The 16,154-nt window shown below is 53.4% G+C and overlaps 1 protein-coding gene across 6 annotated transcripts in view; it reads left to right on the forward strand.

The window, feature by feature from the left end:
• The window catches only part of BCAS3 (BCAS3, microtubule associated cell migration factor), a 707,187-nt gene that overhangs the window by 687,069 nt on the left and 3,964 nt on the right, over positions 1–16,154 (forward strand). For 2 of the 6 annotated variants that reach the window (XM_025361460.1, XM_025361461.1), the window contains one exon: positions 6,291–6,356. The exons of 2 other annotated variants lie outside the window; for them this stretch is intronic. In XM_025361460.1, the coding sequence (XP_025217245.1) occupies positions 6,291–6,356 (66 nt within the window). Of the gene's footprint in view, positions 1–6,290; positions 6,357–15,890; positions 15,982–16,154 lie in introns of all 6 variants that reach the window. 2 more of the 6 variants (XM_025361464.1, XM_025361465.1) reach the window with 2 other exon arrangements.

Here is a 16,154-nt window from a genome sequence, read left to right on the forward strand (position 1 = left end):
GCCTTAGCCTCCCAAGTGGCTAGGACTACAGGCGTATGCCACCACATCTGGCTAATTTTTGTATTTTTAGTAGAGACAGGGTTTCACCATGTTGGCCAGGCTGGTCTTGAACTCCTGACCTCAAGTGATCTGCCTGCCTTGGCTTCCCAAAGTGTTGGGCTTACAGGCATGAGCCACTGCGCCCGGCCTGCCGTTGACTCTTAAGTGCTCACAGAGTCAGCTCTCAGGGTCCGGGAGACTGTCTGTTCCCGGTGACTGTTCCCTCCTGCGGCCCCGGGCTCACTGATTCTTCTTTACAGTGACAGCATTAAAGAGAGGAAAAGGCTTCATCTTTTCCTGTCTGCCATCTCTTTAACAGTCTCTGCTTCAGCCAGAAGCAGTTATTCTTGGGGGTCACATAGTGGGCTCAATCTTTGCCTCTTACCCTCTGTCATGTATACATTGTACTCCCTGACCTAGTTCACCCACATCTGTAGCCCTTCACAAAACAATATTACAGCCAGTGCATTCTAGTACTTTCTTTTCTTCTATTGTTCTAAGAATTATCTTGTACTTTCTATTTTATTTCATTTTTTTAAAATGCACTCATTACCCACTAAAGTGATTTCATAATACATTGGTGAATGGCAATCTATGCTTTGAAAGTCAGTGCTCTAGCTTATTCACCTAAATCCTCTGAGTTTTCCCATTTATGTATTAATTACTCTGCAGAAAAGGCTTTAAGATTATTTTCAACTAAAGCTCTTCCAAAGATTTCTGTCAGAAGCTACTTTTTATGTATTGAAAGGGCTGCGCCTTTCTTTTTCTCTTGTTAACATAAAAAGCACACTTTGAACATTAGGCAGTTTTTAAGTGATCACGGGATGGTTTCAGCAAGTTAATAACAAATATTTGTTGATTGCTATGTTTTGCAAAAGGTGACCTAAAAGCACTATTCGTGTGTGTGTGTATGTGTGTGTGCGCGCGCACTAACGTGTACTAATAAAGTCTTTCATTTTAAGACCATAAAAAAGTAAGCTCTCAACAAATGTGAGATATTTTTACTGGAGTCAATCAGATATGTACCAAATAACTAATCCAAATAACTCAGTGTATTGGACCCCTCTCCTGCCTCTAGAATCAGCTCTTCCAAAGGGCCTTGGAACTTCTGCCTGCGTCAGTACGGAGGGCCGGGGACTTTTTCATTCTAAGGCTACATTTCTAGTAGGTGTCATATTAGACCCATCCCATCCCAGGGTGCCACATGATCAGATGACAGTAATTGCAGGCACCAGTGCCATGAATTTTCTTTTTTCTTTTTTCTTTTTTTTTTTTTTTTTTTTTTGAGACCAAGTCTCACTCTGTCACCCAGACTAGAGGGCAATAGCACAATCTCGGCCCACTGCAGCCTCCACCTCCCATGTTCCAGTGATTCTCCTGCCTCAGCCTCCTGGGTAGCATGGATTACAGGCATGCGCCACCACGCCTAGCTAATTTTTGTATTTTTAGTAGAGGTGGGGTTTCACCATGTTCGCCAGGCTGATCTCAAACTCCTGACCTCAGGTGATCCACCCACCTCTGCCTCCCAAAGTTCTGGGATTACATGTGTGAGTCACCACACTAGGCTAATTATCTTGTCTTTTAGCCATCCCTACTCTCTGGTCAGTCCCATTTTAAAAGCAGATACTTGATTTATCAGTGTTCACTATAGAAAGTAGTTGACCACATTGGACTTGGCAGACATTTCAGAAGACGTAGTGTTGGTTAGAATGTTCTGCATCCCACATATTTTTAAAATCTGCAATTTAGAGAGAACTTTACCCAGTCCAGCCCTAGGGGTAGATGGATGCACCCTACTGACCCAGCTCATTGCAAGGCCATGGAAATAGGAACTGACAGTGTTGCCCCAGGAGGCTGGAGAAGTGACACACACATGTGTTGTGTAGGCCTCCCAAGTCCCTTTCCCAAACCTGAGATTCTCTGATTCTCAGTGAAAAGTGAGCCTCCTTTATGGGTCCTGGGTTAGCCACCCTGTTCCTGTCCTAAGCAAACCCGGAGGTCGTGTGAGCTGAAGATGCTACCTTCACAGGGCTAGCGTGGCTCATAGCCCCATAGGTCACATTCCCTGCTTCCCTACCACACACAACCACCAAGATGCTTTGATCTTTCCATAGAATCTTCTCTCCTTTTCCTACAGCCACTCTATCAGGCAAATTGGTATTTACCCCAGATACCCAGGAAGGGTTACAGTCTTTCGGCCTCCTGAAAGTACGAATTGCTCTCCTCTCCAGGATCCCCAGTGCAGCCGCCCATGAGACCCAGTATTCGTCTTTAATTTTTTCCTCCGAGCCTTACCTCTCCAACTTCCTGGGTCCCCTTCTCAAGACGGGCAAGGGTGATTCATCGGTGCAAGCCATAGCTTCTGGCTTTGTCTGGCTCTCTTGCCAAAGTCTCTAGGCTTCTCTGGGTAATATCCCTGATTGCCCACTGCTCCTAAAATTTCCCCTCTCTCTGCAACACCAAGTTCCTCAGCAAACGCTGTCACCCAAGCAACTTAGCCGGGACCTAGGGCCTTTCCTCTGCCTTATCTAATCGGGCCCTGGAGTTTTCCTCCTTCTGTAGCATCTACAGAAGTTCTCTCAGTGTCTTCTCTTAATGACCTCATCAGTGGCCCAATGTGTTCTTTCTGTGGGCGGGGCAGACAGGCTCTGTGGGTATCTGCCAGTTTCTTCCCCAATAGGCTGGAGAAAAATCAGAGACATGTTTCCTATCCTCAAAGAGATGAAAGCCCCAGAGGAGGCCACCATATTGAACGGTGGGTCTGTTTCTCTCTGACTTCTACCCCCAGCTTCCCACTGGGCCTCCCTAGCTGAGCTGGACCAAGTGGAAGTCAGGAGTGCTCCCCTGCCCACAGGGCATGGTCTTCCTAGGATGCAGAGGCAAAGCTAGAACTCCCCAGTACCTAATGCCCTGATTGCTGAGGGTGGGAGAAAGTGTCCCCAGAGGCACAGGGCCACCAAATAGAGGGCCCAGTCCCAGCAGCAGGTCACAAGCATCCCTGCTTGGAACAAGAGGGAGCAGCTGCACCAGCGAGACTGTGGGATAGCCGGTGGCCTCAGCAGGGGTGGCGGTGTTGGTGTTGCTATTTGTGTCTCGATTCAGTGTCGGATTGCCTATTCCTAGCTATTTTCCACTGGCAGAAGAGGCCAAATCTGAGAGTCCTTTCAGTTCCCAGCACCAAGCTCCTGCTATTGGGAAGAATGTGTGTGTGGGTGGGGGGAGGGGTTTGTTTCCCCCTTTTTGTTAGGATTTGAAGCCCTCATCAAGAAATGGGGGAAGCCTGTGACCCTGGGCAAGTGCCTTTCCCTCTCTGGGCCAGTTTCTTCCTCTGTGACACAGTGTCGGGAGGAGGAGCTAGTAAATGTAGTAATTGTTGGCCTCCTGTAACTCTGATGTCCTGGCTGCTGTAGGGAGCACTGGGTCTCTCTCATTTACTCCTCTCCACGGTAGCAGTGGCCACACCTCCCATGGGACTTGTACACCTCAGACTCTGCCTGCCACATAAATGTCCTCTAATTGTCAGAGCACTACCAGGTAGACCTTCCCCTCTCCAGTTTACAAAGGAAGAAACGAAAGATTTGAAGTGAGATTACAACTAAAAGATGTGGGATTAAAATAAGATGTCTGGGAAGAGGTTCCAGTTATTAAGATCCTGCTGGTCTCACCTGGTCTGAAGAGTTAGAGTTTTATCAGTTATTCTCACCTTTTATTCAGAATAAGCAAGGATCCAGCAGAGGAAGGGGACTGTCACTGGCAGGCCCTGCCTTGACTGCTGTCTCACTTCCCTGCTCAGAAAGTGCCCAGGCCTGCACATTACCACCCAGGCTCCTTGCCGTCGTGTTTCTGGTCTCTTGCAGGCCTTCCCCCACCTTCCCCTCCAGCCTGACCTCCCACCTCCCCTTCTGCAGCAACCTCTGCATATTTCACCTCCTCCACCTTCATGCAAACATAGGATCCCAGCATCCCCAGCACGCACCCTGTTCCCCTGGCACTGGTGCATGTTAGTCAACCCTCAGGAGACCGCTACCCTCCCATCCTGTCCAGTCGTCATCTTAGGCCAAGCTCAAATCTCACCTCCTCTGCGTTGCTTTCCCTGACCGTGAAGCCAAATGTGTGCAACTCTCTCTGTCTCTGAATTTCTGCACCACCTACTCGCTGGATACTTGGACCTGGGCAAAGAGTGTATGCTGCCTTTTCCATTAACTTGCTCACCAGTTCCCTTTGTTCTACCATTGGAAAAGGTCCAGCCCTGGTGGTCCCTTCAGCCCCTCCCTCACCCATACTCCCACGAGTGTCTTGACCCACTACTGGTTCTTTGAACCGAGTCTGAATCATCTTTGTTATCCCCAACCACCAGCCTTCTCCCTGCCCAGCAACCAGCACTGGAAGGAGAGCCAGGCTGAGCCTCAGTTAATGTTTGTTGAGTGACTGGATGAGTTTCTGTGGCCCCTGAGAGGTAAATGAAAGCCAGTCAAAGCAATGGGAATCATTATTGATTAAAAGTCACACTTGTTAGTTTCCGGCCAGGTCTCAAATCTGATTCTGGGTTGATCATTTTCCCCACCCCACCTTTGTCACTAAGGCTACTGGAGGCCCCACCAGGGGCAGAGCTGTAATGGGAGTTTGGGCTGAGACTGTCCTCTGCATATTTCTTAGTTGTCTAAAGTCACCTTTCAACTCTTTCACCAAGGCACAGTGATTCCTGTCAACAAGGAGGAAGTGCCAGTGTGACCTCTGTGACCCTTCAGAGTCCCCTCTCCAGGTGCTGCCCCAACATGAAAGCAGGAATTACTGTGGAAAGGCACAGGCTTGGACTGAGGGGCTGGGGGAGGGCTGTTGGACCCCCAGAGCATGGGCTCTCCTCTGGAAGCATTAACAGAGGTAAATGGTTAACAAAAGGGAGGATTTCTCCCTGTTCCTCCTCCTCTGCCACAGTATTGACTTTTAACCACTGACCTTTCTGTGAGGTGTGAGATTCTGAACAAAGTTGAACGTGGTCATGGATGGTTAAATTCCCACCTTTCCCTTCGGCCCCTGCCTCTGCCCTCTGCCTTCTCGAAACATGGCCCGAGATGTGGAGGCCACCCCCTGGATGTGGTGGCCGCTAAGAGAAGGAGACACACTTGCTCACAGAAAATGAAAGTTGGCCATGACCCTCTGACCCTTTAGGAATCCAGAGCCTTGGCTCCTAGAAGCCACTGAGCGCTGTAGTAAGAAGGCCAAGCCAAGCCAATCTGATTGAACTTAACAGAGAAGTGAAGTTCCCTAGCAGAAGAAGGCATTTTGGAGCACCCATCCTGGAAACAGCTTCCTAGCCTCGGCCTTCTACTTATTTCTTCCTGCCCACTCCTCCTTCCACCCCACCCCGCCCCCAGGGACCTGCCAGCCCACTGCATAAGACATTTTTTAATTTGCTAGCAAAATCCCCCAGCACCAGGCTTCGCAGCCCTCCCCCGTTACCCACATATTTTTTTATGGGGTATAGCCCGCTAGCTTGCAGTTCCACCCCTCTGCACCCTTCATTGAGTTTTGGGAGAAGCACCATCCGGTCGTGTCATTTGTTCAGGATGACTTTTCCATTCCGTGCCCACTGTGTTCGTTTTCCTGGAATGTTCCCATCATCTCCTGGCTCCCGTTGGCCAGGGCCAGCATGCCGTCTCCACGCTGTTGTGTGTGACGGTTTGGTGCTGACCCAAGGGGTGGGCTGGAGGAGTATGAGCCTGGGCTGGGTCCTTGGAAAGCCTGGAGTTTCTTGGTTTCATGCATTATCCATCCCGGACCACTGAGAGCTGAATAGGAGCATGCAGTTAGCGCCCTTGAGCTGGTCTTTGTGACCTTTCCCTAAGCAGCCCAATCACACACTGCCATGCAGCTTTGAAGTTCATGTGGATCTGGTTTCCAAATCCACAGAAGCTGAGAGGAGAAAGAAAATCTGAGTGGTTACCCAAGATGCCGGCTTTGTCTCTACATCCTTCCCTACCTCAGCCCTGTGCGGCAGGCAGGAGTGTAGGAACTCAGGCAGCTGGACTGGGGAGGAGGGAGAGAAGGAAGGATGATACCAGTTTAGGCTAGTGAGAAATCTGTAAAAGCCTAGATGTGCTGTGCCTGGGAACAGACCATGAACACCCCCACGAAGCTCTCAGTGGTCAAACCAGATTTGAGTATCGAATCACTTTGATCTCAGCTCTTCCTGCTCTCTTAAAGGTCCAGTTTGTGATCCTCTTTAAAGGAATATTTTATTTTCAATACAGACACAGCCCTTGATGTAGCAGTAAAAACCTTCCCCCCCGAGAGACACGTGGCTGTGAAGTGTTTTGGTATGTAACATCCTATCTTTGCCTACGTGGAAGGGGTTATCCCATTGCTTCTTTTGTCCCTCAAGAGGGTGCTCTCCCTAAGCCCCCGTGCCCAGGCCCAGGAGCACTCTAGGGAGGGCAGGGGTCAACTCAGATGGGAGATCCCTTCTGGCAGGGGACTGGTTTGGGATGGGGAGCGGCTGTCATCCTTCACCCAACAAGAGTTTCTTTGAGAACGCTACTCCCTGCCCCCCACTTTGAAGATGGAAGTCAAATTTTCGGACTCTGCTGTGCAGAGCAGAGAGGTCACTAGGCTCTAATGCATTTACCATTGACTGCCCCTCTTGTAGTGCGTCTATTAGTGAGTAATTTGATTTGTACCTATTCATTTGCAGTCCCTGCAGGAGCCTGGAGCTGGCCCCTAGTATAATTGGTGCTGTCTCTATTTTTACATCATTAGATTAGCCCCGACTCCTGGCCACTTGTTGTCTGCGCTTGTCTGTCCATTTATACAACCTAATGTAACACAAAATTCATTACTGATCACATTACTTTCAACTCTGAAGCCAGCCTTGTGATAAACATTTGGTTAACCCCTTCCTACCCACGGGAGGGCTGACAGAACAAATGCACTTCCACCCAACAGGCAAATCAATATCTTAATACACCAAAGTGGAATTGCATTTCTAGATTTGTTATTCCTCCTGGAGGAGCAAATGGAAAGGCTCGCCTGAGCCAGCTGAATTGAATAATGAATAGAGCCCCGGCACCAGCAGCCAGTCTGCGAGCACAGCACAAAGGCAGACCGGCATCAGCCCGGCCTTTTCCATCTGGACGGGCGGCGGCACCACCACAATTAGCTGAGACCATGATCCTTTCCCAGCCACGGCGTGTGGGCTTGAGACACAGGCTGGGACCCCAAAGAGGGCAACAGAGGCCATGCCCCAACACCATTCCTTTAGCTAGGCTTGGCCTAGAACACTAGATCAAGAACTGGGTGAGTTAACTTCAAACCTGGTTCACTGATGTCAAGGCTACCAGACGCTAAATGCCACCGAGAAGTTAAATCTATTACTAAACTCAGGTTTACCATCTGGAAACAAACCTAAAAAGCTCTTCCTCTTTAGAGCCAGGTCAGTGACATTGGGATTGGTTGGTTCACACCAACTTGTGTGTGTGTGCCTGTGCCCAGGGCCAGCATTCTTCGGCACGCAGATGCCATGTGTGCCTGTACATGGTTCTGGTTCTCTGGTAGGGTTGCTGTGAGCAACATGTGGGACTCCAACACGGGAGCTGGCCAGGAGTCTTAAAGGGACCTCAACCTCAGCACAGCATTATTAATCTAGAAAATTATCTCCTACCCCCAGCCTAGTCATCCTCTCCCCAACCCCCATTGGTCTCTGGGTAGCAGCCACAGCCCCAATAAGTTATTAACTTTCAGGACAGCTTGTTTCAAAGTGAAAAATACTCCCACTTATTAAGAAACTCTCATAAAGCCTGGGGCTGGGCACGGTGGCTCACTTTTGTAATCTCAGGACTTTGGGAGGCTGAGGAGGGTGGATCACCTAGGTCAGGAGTTTGAGACCAGCCTGGCCAACATGGTGAAACCCCATCTCTACTAAAAATACAAAAATTAGCCAGACTTGGTGGCACGCGCCTGTAATCCCAGCTACTCAGGAGGCTGAGGCAGGAGAATCAGTTTTTATTTTTTGGCTTTTTTTTTTTTTTTTTTTTTTTGAGACAGAGTTTCGCTCTTGTTGCCCAGGTTGGAGTGCAACGGTGCAACCTCAGCTTACTGCAACATCCGCCTCCTAGGTTCAAGGGATTCTCCTGCCTCAGCCTCCCCATTAGCTGAGATTACAGTCACCACGCCCGGCTAATTTTTTGCATTTTTTGTAGAGATGGGGTTTCACCATGTTGGTCAGGCTGGTCTCGAACTCCTGACCTCAGGTGATACACCTGCCTCGGCCTCCCAAAGTGTTGAGATTACAGGCGTGAGCCACGGTGCCCGGCCAGGAGAATTGTTTGAACCCAGAAGGCGGAGGTTGCAGTAAGCTGAGATCACACCACTGCACTCCAGCCTGTGTGAAAGAGTAAGACCCTGTCTCAAAAAAAAAAAGAAGGAGGGAGGGAGGAAGGAAGGGAAGGAAGGGAAGGAAAGGAAGGAAAGGAACGAAAGGAAGGAAGGAAGGAAGGAAGGAAGGAAGGAAGGAAGGAAGGAAGGAAGGAAGGAAGGAAGGAACTCTCAGAAAGCCTGTACCACAATGATTAGAAAAATTGGCATAGGGGAAGGAGAATGGAACCATTACCATGAAAGTCATAAGTGCCATGAACAGAAGATCCTTCAGTGGGAAGGGAAGTGGGGAAAAGCAGCCCTCTAGGGACCATTCTGCCTGGATTTGGATATGGGGAAGTGCTGGGCAGGAGGCCGAGGGGCAGAGGCACTGAAGCCTGAAACAGGACACCCCCTCTCACAGAGGACTGCACCTTGGACCCTGCTATCCCTTTAGCTGTCCAGAGCCCTTCCAGGCCGGAAGTGGCAAACAGTCCTGTGAGACATGGAGGTCCTGGAGATTCCTGGAGAGGGCCAGGCACCACTCAGGGCCTTGTCTATTAGACGGATTCTTCCACCATCTCTCATACCTCTCCTCCTTCGTGTACAGGGAGGGGACAGGGAGGGGGCGCCTCCTTGCAGTAGGCCCAGGGCCTCAAGGTGAGAAGTAAGAGGGGGGAAGGGCCTCACCCTGTCCTGGGCTGTAGGACCAGGCCCAGGTACCGAGAGCTCCTTGTCCCAAAGACTCCAGAATCGTAACCCTCAAGCACTTCCTGCTGTGAGGAGCTACGAAGCAAGCAGGGGTCCCCTCAGCAGGGTATTATGACAGCACCACATCCCAGCAGTGGAAGGACACTGGTGTGTCACTGAGGTGAGCCTGGGCACAGTGCTGTCTCATCGGGTCGGGGAGACCCTTTCAGAAGGAGTCAGGGCACTAACTCCCCACCCCCACCCCCACCCCCGATGAACCCCCAGCACACTGTCTTGCTCGGCTGCAAGCCCGCAGCTTTGACCTCAGCTGTTAATCCTCTCAGGTGGGTAAATGGAACACGGGGGTGGGGGAGATCCATGTATCCCATGCTGGCCCCAGCCCCATAAACTCTAGAAAACAGATAAGGGCACAGGCCTTTGCCTTTGCAGAATAGGATGGACCAGTGGCAGGGAGGAACACCCGTCTGCCTGTGGAATGAGAGACTGTGATTTCTTAACCTTGATGGAAAAGGGGAAAGCCACATCTTACCAAACTCTTCCGCTGCGTCGTAGGGAATTTAATTACATTTGGACATTGGAATGAGAAGCAGATGTGGCTCTGGCCTGCCGGCCAGCAGCTCTCAAAGGACAGCCACTGTCCTGTGGTCTGCAGGGCTCAGTGCTATCTCGTCACGCTGGAGGGTAGCGCGGGGAGACCCCTTCCCAGGAACTAGGGTGGGTCTTCCAAGCTTCAGGGCTGGACTTCAGGAAACAGACAGGTCAAGGCCAGCTGCCAGCACCTAGTGCCAAGGACCAGTCTCCAAGCCCTGTCCCCTCTTCATAGCCAGGCAGAGCAGGCCTGTGTGCCGGTGCCTGAGACTCCTCCAGGCCCCTCATTGGCATCCACACAGAGCGGTGGTGTGGCAGCACCTGGATGGGCGTTCTCCATCCCAAGCCCGCCTGCCATGCCCCTCAGCACTGAGTCCACCCTAAATGGCATCGGCCAAGGCTCTGCCCCCAGGTTGGCACTGAGGAGCTGGAGCTAGGAGGGATATTTCAACCCCCCTCCTGGGGGGCCCTCCGCCTGCTAGAGACAGCAGAGGCAGCAAAGCTTATTTTTTTACCCAGAGGTCTCGCGTGCGTGTCCAGTGCGGGTTCTGCTTCTTAAAGCCCCCCACATGCTTTTCTCATTAGAGCCATACACGCCCAGTGAGGTCACTAGAGCAGACCCTCCCCTCCTGTGCCACAGATGCTGATGCAGATGAGAAGTGAAGTGACTCGCTCAGGTCATTTGGCACATCTGTGACAGAACTGAGGCCAGAGCGAAGTCTCAGCCTCTTAGCACAGTCCTCCTCCTCCCCCGGCCGTCCACAGGGAGCGGCAGGGCAGGGCTTCTCCCACATCTGGCCGATCCTCGGCATGGCTCCGGCCAGTCCTCAGACACATCCAAACTAGGGACATAGGAGCTGGGTCAGCGCAGCCTTTTCTGTCCCCTTGTATAGCATGTGGTGACCGCATGTACTCTGCCTTGGTCAGGGTTTCAGGTTTCACTAACGTAGTAGGCACTGAGAGGGTCCCCGGATGTGGGGTGCAGTCGAGGTGGTCTGGGTGGGTGATCTTCTCCTTTCAAGCCAAGACCTGGGGAGGCGTGGGTAAGGTGGCTTTACTGGGAGTGAGGTGTGGCAGCCTTCTTGGGGGAAATGGCCCCAGTCCCCACCAGGCCAGCACACCCTGTGGCTCAGACCTGCCCATGCCACCACTCTTTAGTCGTTCAAAGGCTGCAAAGGAGAACCCGCGCCGGGCTGGAAGCTCTGCCTGGAACTCCAGTGCCCTCCCCACGACACACACAGGCACCGTCAGCTATACAGGAGAGGCGTGGCTGCAGTAAGGGACAGGCCCCTTCCAGGTCCTCCCCAGTCCTCAGGGCTCTCTCCTCCCCAACCTTTCCCACCTTCATTCTCCCTTCCCCAGCATTGCAATACACATCTCTCCCGGCATCTGCCCCTGACCCTGCTGGCACCCGCAGGTGTCTGGGGCTCTAACCTGTCTCTCAGCCCCGCTCATGGCATTAAGGCCGCAATGGCTTGCTCTCATGAACGGGGCTTCCAGGGGCCTGAGAAGCTTTCCTCTGTGGGTCCTGGAGGGAAGGGGAATGGCTGGGGGAAGGTGACATGCCCGTGCCCTCCCTGGTTGCTCGGGTGGAAGCTCAGGCACAGAGAGGGCCCGCTGCCTACCTGACTTGCAGTGTCCTCAGCCCTCACCCTAGCTAGGTGTTGGTCATGACTTTCACCTTCTGGGGCGGTGGATGTCTGGCGGCATCTGAGGTCTCTCATCCTCAGGTCTCCCAGCAAACCCTGCTGCGGCTTTAAAGCACCTGTGCCTGGCCCCAGTGGCCAAGGGCAGCAGTTCCAGGCATCCTGAGTCAAAAGCACCAGAGATTTCCCTTCAGTGTTTGGAGCTGGTGAGGGCTGGATGCAGGATACGCCATGCGGTCCTGCTTCATTCTGACAGCATTCTGGATCTCACTACCTGAGGGGTCAGAAACAAAAGCTGGGCAAGGAGGAGAGAAAGCATGTTCCTGGGAGCCTGTGTGTGGAAAGAGACTCCAGCCAGGAAGAAGGCCATGCCGGCCCCCAGGCCCCAGCACTCAGGCAGGAGCTCTCAGGAGCCCAGGCTGTGTTGCGGGGAAGGCACCAGTGCATGAGGTGCCTGGGCCAGGCGGTCTGTGCTCAAACTTAGGCATGAAGCCCCCGAGATAACAGCAGGCCAGAGTGAGCCCTGCCTCTCACCTGCTCCCTGGTGCCTGCAGCCCAAGCCAGGGTTCCTGTTAGCAGAAGCAGAGGAGTCTTTTCATCCTCAGCTTCCAGAAGCTGCCCTCCTTCCTTCCTCCAGCATGCCTGGGAAGGGAACAGAAACCCCTGCCAGAGGAGAAAGGGGACTCCCTTCTCAGTCCCTGCTAGCCCAGCCCCCCATCCTCCCAAGCGCTCACTGCTGGTGGGCAAAGAGGACTCCTGGTCTGTGGGCATGGCAGGCTGGCAGCCTGTGAGCTCTGAAGCCTTAGGGAGGAACCTGGTGGGGAGGGGAGCCCCACACTGCTGGGTGAAGCCTGGCAGGGCGGGTGGTGGGGAAGAGGGAAAGCGCAGGGGAGCCAGGAAGCCTGGGAGGTGGGTACACTGAGTGCAATGGGAAGCAGGGCTGCCTTTAACTGCTGCACTTTTCACCTCCTAAAAAGTGCCCTGGGGGCTGCGGCTGGCTCCATCCCAGAGTGTGGTCTCTGACAAGGCTGTCAGGGGTTTAGAGCCAATCTCAGCCAACTCCTTCTCTGTCGCACAGAACAGGCCCCCGCCTCCTCAGCCACCCTCTGGAAGAGACAGCAGTTGTTTTCAGGCACAGGACTGGTGTAAGACAAACAGCCCCGAGCCATGTCTGCCTGGGCCACCACCTCTCCAGGTGCCAGCGCCAGCACCAGGAAGCTGCCAGCCCTGCTCAGCCCCACACAAGTTGGTCAAGTCTTCCCTCCACTCAGCCTCTCTCTCTCCAAGCCTCATTTTGCATAGCCAGTCCTGTTTGCAGGACATAACGGCCCTGTGTGCAGGCCCCTTGCTGACCAAGTTGATCCTTGGGGCAGACCCCATGTGGTCCATTTACTGAACTTAGAGCAGTCACGTGACCCGCTGGTCTCCTCTTCACATGTCCCATCAAGGGAAAATGCAGAAAATGCCTGACCTCCTAATGAGAGGACCTCCCCAACTATGTACCTCACTCCCCATTCAGGAACCCCCAGGCAGAAGGGGACTGAAGCTGTTGGTTGCAAACCTCCTCAAAGCCAGGCACTGGGCAAGCGCGGGCAGCTCGGCTGGCTGCTGTGTGCCGCGAAGCCATCCACTCCCCTGGGCCACCAGCAAGCCCAGCCCCAGCAAGGGTCTTAACCACAGTCCTTGCTGATGTGGGAGAGCTGAGAGGTGGATGCAGAAGGGAAAAATCGATGCATGTCAACAGGGTTGGAAATTTATTTTCCATCTTGGAAGAGGGTATTTGCAAAGAGACGAGGAGGGAAATGAAAAGCTGTAAACACATATCTGCCATCTTCCTCCCTGGGCCATTTCTTGATTAAAAAGAAAGAATCCTTCCCAAACTCCAGTGGAAGCCAAGCTGATGAGGGCCTGGATGGCAGAGACACCTGCTGGGGAGGGAGGCTGGAGAGGGACCCTGTAGTCCTGTGGATCATCACAATGACTAATCCGATTGCAGCAATAATAGTAACTCACATTTGCTGACTGGAAGCGTTAAGCACTTTGTGATGCACTCTACATGCATTATTTAATTTCATTCTTAGAACCAGGCCATGACACAGACATTGTTAACCTCATGTTCGGGAACCTGAGGCACAACGATTCGAGTAGCTTTCCTAAAGTCTCCCAGGTAGCAAGTGGCCGGGGGCTGTGCTCTTAACCACTTCCCTAAACGCCTCCACCAAGCTGGGCAGACACTGCCCCTCTGCCTTCTCGGGTTCTCCGAGTTGTGGGGATGGACTGGCTGGGGGAAACATCCTCATCCTCCCGCTCACTGCTGGAAGCAGGCAGAGCTGTGGGTGCAGGGTCAGACTGGACCCTAAGGTCTCATCCTACTCCCACCAGGCAGCGTGGGTGGAGAAATGCAGCCAGGGCTCAGTCACAGTGCTCTGCCAGTCCCTTCAGTGGGCAGCATCAATGCTCATGTACAGAGCCGTGGACGCTGCTCCTTTTGTGGTGGCAGAAGTGCCAGAGCTGCCCAAGGCTGAACCAGGGGCCCCAGGCAGCCTCTTCCTAAACACATGCAAAGCACTGCCCTCCCTGGCCCCACTCAGGTCCCTGGACTAGGGCTCAATGCCCCTGCTTCCAGAAGCCAGAGGAGCTTTTCTCAGGGCCTTTGATTGGCCAGACGTCCAGCTTGGAAGAGACCCAGAGGACACCAAGCCCGCAGCAGGACTTCCTCACTCTTTTGTTTTGTTTTGTTTTTTGAGATGCCAGGCTGGAGTGTAGTGGCACAACCATAGCCCACTGCAGCCTGGAGCACCTGGGCTCAAGGGATCTTCCTGCCTCCCGAGTAGCTGGGACTACAGGCACATGCTACCACGCCTGGCTAATCTTTTAATTTTTGGACACGGTTTTGCTGTGTTGCCCAAGATGATCTTGAACTCTTGGCTTCAAGTGATCCCCTTGCCTTGGCTTCCCAAAGTGTGGGATTACAGGCGTGAGCCACTGCACCCTGCCTGACTTCACCTCCGACCTGCTGCTGGGCGCCCTGGTTTGGCCTCTCCATCTTTCCCTGCGTCTCACACAGGCCCTGTGCCCTCCGCATTTCACCCCTCCCGGGGAGTCTGCTGCCCACCAACTCACAGCCTGGCAAAGGGACCACAACACTGCACTGTGGGCGGGGGGGCAGGAGCCATGCTGCATGACCCAGCTCAGGAGTAGGGTGAGGTGTGGGCAGCTGTGCCCTTGCCTCCTCACAGAGAGCGACCCCAGCCCATGCCATCTCCCTGGGCACACGCTCCCAGGTGACCAGGGTTGCTTCTCTCTAAAAAGGCCAGCCCCCTCTCTCCGCCCCCTCTGACACCTCTGAGTTTGGACGGGCTCCATATGGAGTGGGGCAGCGTGTGGATCCAGCTTGCTTTTTTTTTTTTTTCACCCTGAGAACAGTAGTGCCAAGGATCGAGCTGTCTCATCCTTCACTTGTTTCACGAGAGCAGAGGCACCTTTCCTTCAGGTGCTACTCATTCATCATCCCCCTACCCCTGGGGCCTGTCTATCCTGGCCCAAGGCATAGAGGGGCAGCTGCGGGTAACGGGCCCATTTCCAATATGAGCCAACAGGAATGGCTCTCCAGCATGGGCATGGGGGCCGGTCTTAGTGATGCCGGAGCTGCCAGCACCCTGTGGCCCACACCAGCACCCGTTCTTTCTTGGGGGATGGGGGAAGGGGATGAAGAACCATCCCCATCCAAGGAAGGGCTAGTGGCTGCTTCCTTTTCCTTGGTTTTGCTCTCTGCAGCGTGGGTATATAGCTCCCACCGCCCAGGGAAACCACATCCCTGGAGAATGCAAGGTCACAATGAGGTGACTGGGTCTAGCCGCTTGCCTGAGAGCCACTCCTCCTCTCCTGCCCTACTTCGGGGCCTGGAGAACAAGCTCTTTTAGAGCTTTTCCCACTGACCAGAATCTCCACACCTCTAAGTGGGGAGGCGGCTGGGGACACTTTCCTTATTTCCTGCCACAGAGCCCCCAGCACTCCCTTCCGGGCCCTGGCAAGTTCCTCATGGACTTCCCCCACAGGTCCACCTCAGCCACAGGACAGCTGCCCAGACCTGGGGGTCTTGGGAGTGGGGGAGGAGGGCAGCAGCCAGGAGTTGGGCCACTGAGTCAGAAGGTCCAAGGGCGCCCCTAAAAACTGCAGTCTATCTCCCTGTCCTCTTCCGGCAACCCACCCGCATGGGACCCCATCTGGCACTGCATGGGCCGTAGGTCCCCACCCCTCCCCCTTCCTAAAACTGTTCCTCATGCTGAACCTGTGACTCCTCTCCCCCTCCCCCACACTGAACGGAGTCTTGGCCCCCTCTGTCACAGCAGATCCATCTCTGCGACCTCCAAGACTGACTGGTCCCCAGCCCCTACACATGCATGTCACTGTCCTCCTTGACTGCAAGCTCCCCTCCTCACGGTGTGCCCCCGCACCTCCTGACACCTCTCCACCTGCTTGCAGAGATCAGTGTACTTCTCAATCGTTGTCCATATCTTTTCCAAAAAGATTCCTCAATGCTTTTCTTTTCAAAAGGGAAAAAAAAAGGAAAAAAAAAACAATGCCAACAGCCCAGCGTCCGTGAGCAACCCAACAGTAACAAAGCATGCGTTCGGGATGGAGGAAGGTAAGGCCACACATTTCCGTTTGCCGCTTGCTCCTAGGGCTGGGCGGCCGGGATGACTTGGAGTGGGGAATCTGAGCAGCCTTCCTCCCCTCCACTTCCCACACACACCCCTGCCTGCAGGGGGAGGAACAGAAGGGGTCTGAGAGGAGGCATGGAGAAAAGCGCCCACAAAG

This window comes from Theropithecus gelada, chromosome 16, assembly GCF_003255815.1.
Source record: "Theropithecus gelada isolate Dixy chromosome 16, Tgel_1.0, whole genome shotgun sequence".
Classification (NCBI taxonomy): domain Eukaryota; kingdom Metazoa; phylum Chordata; class Mammalia; order Primates; family Cercopithecidae; genus Theropithecus; species Theropithecus gelada.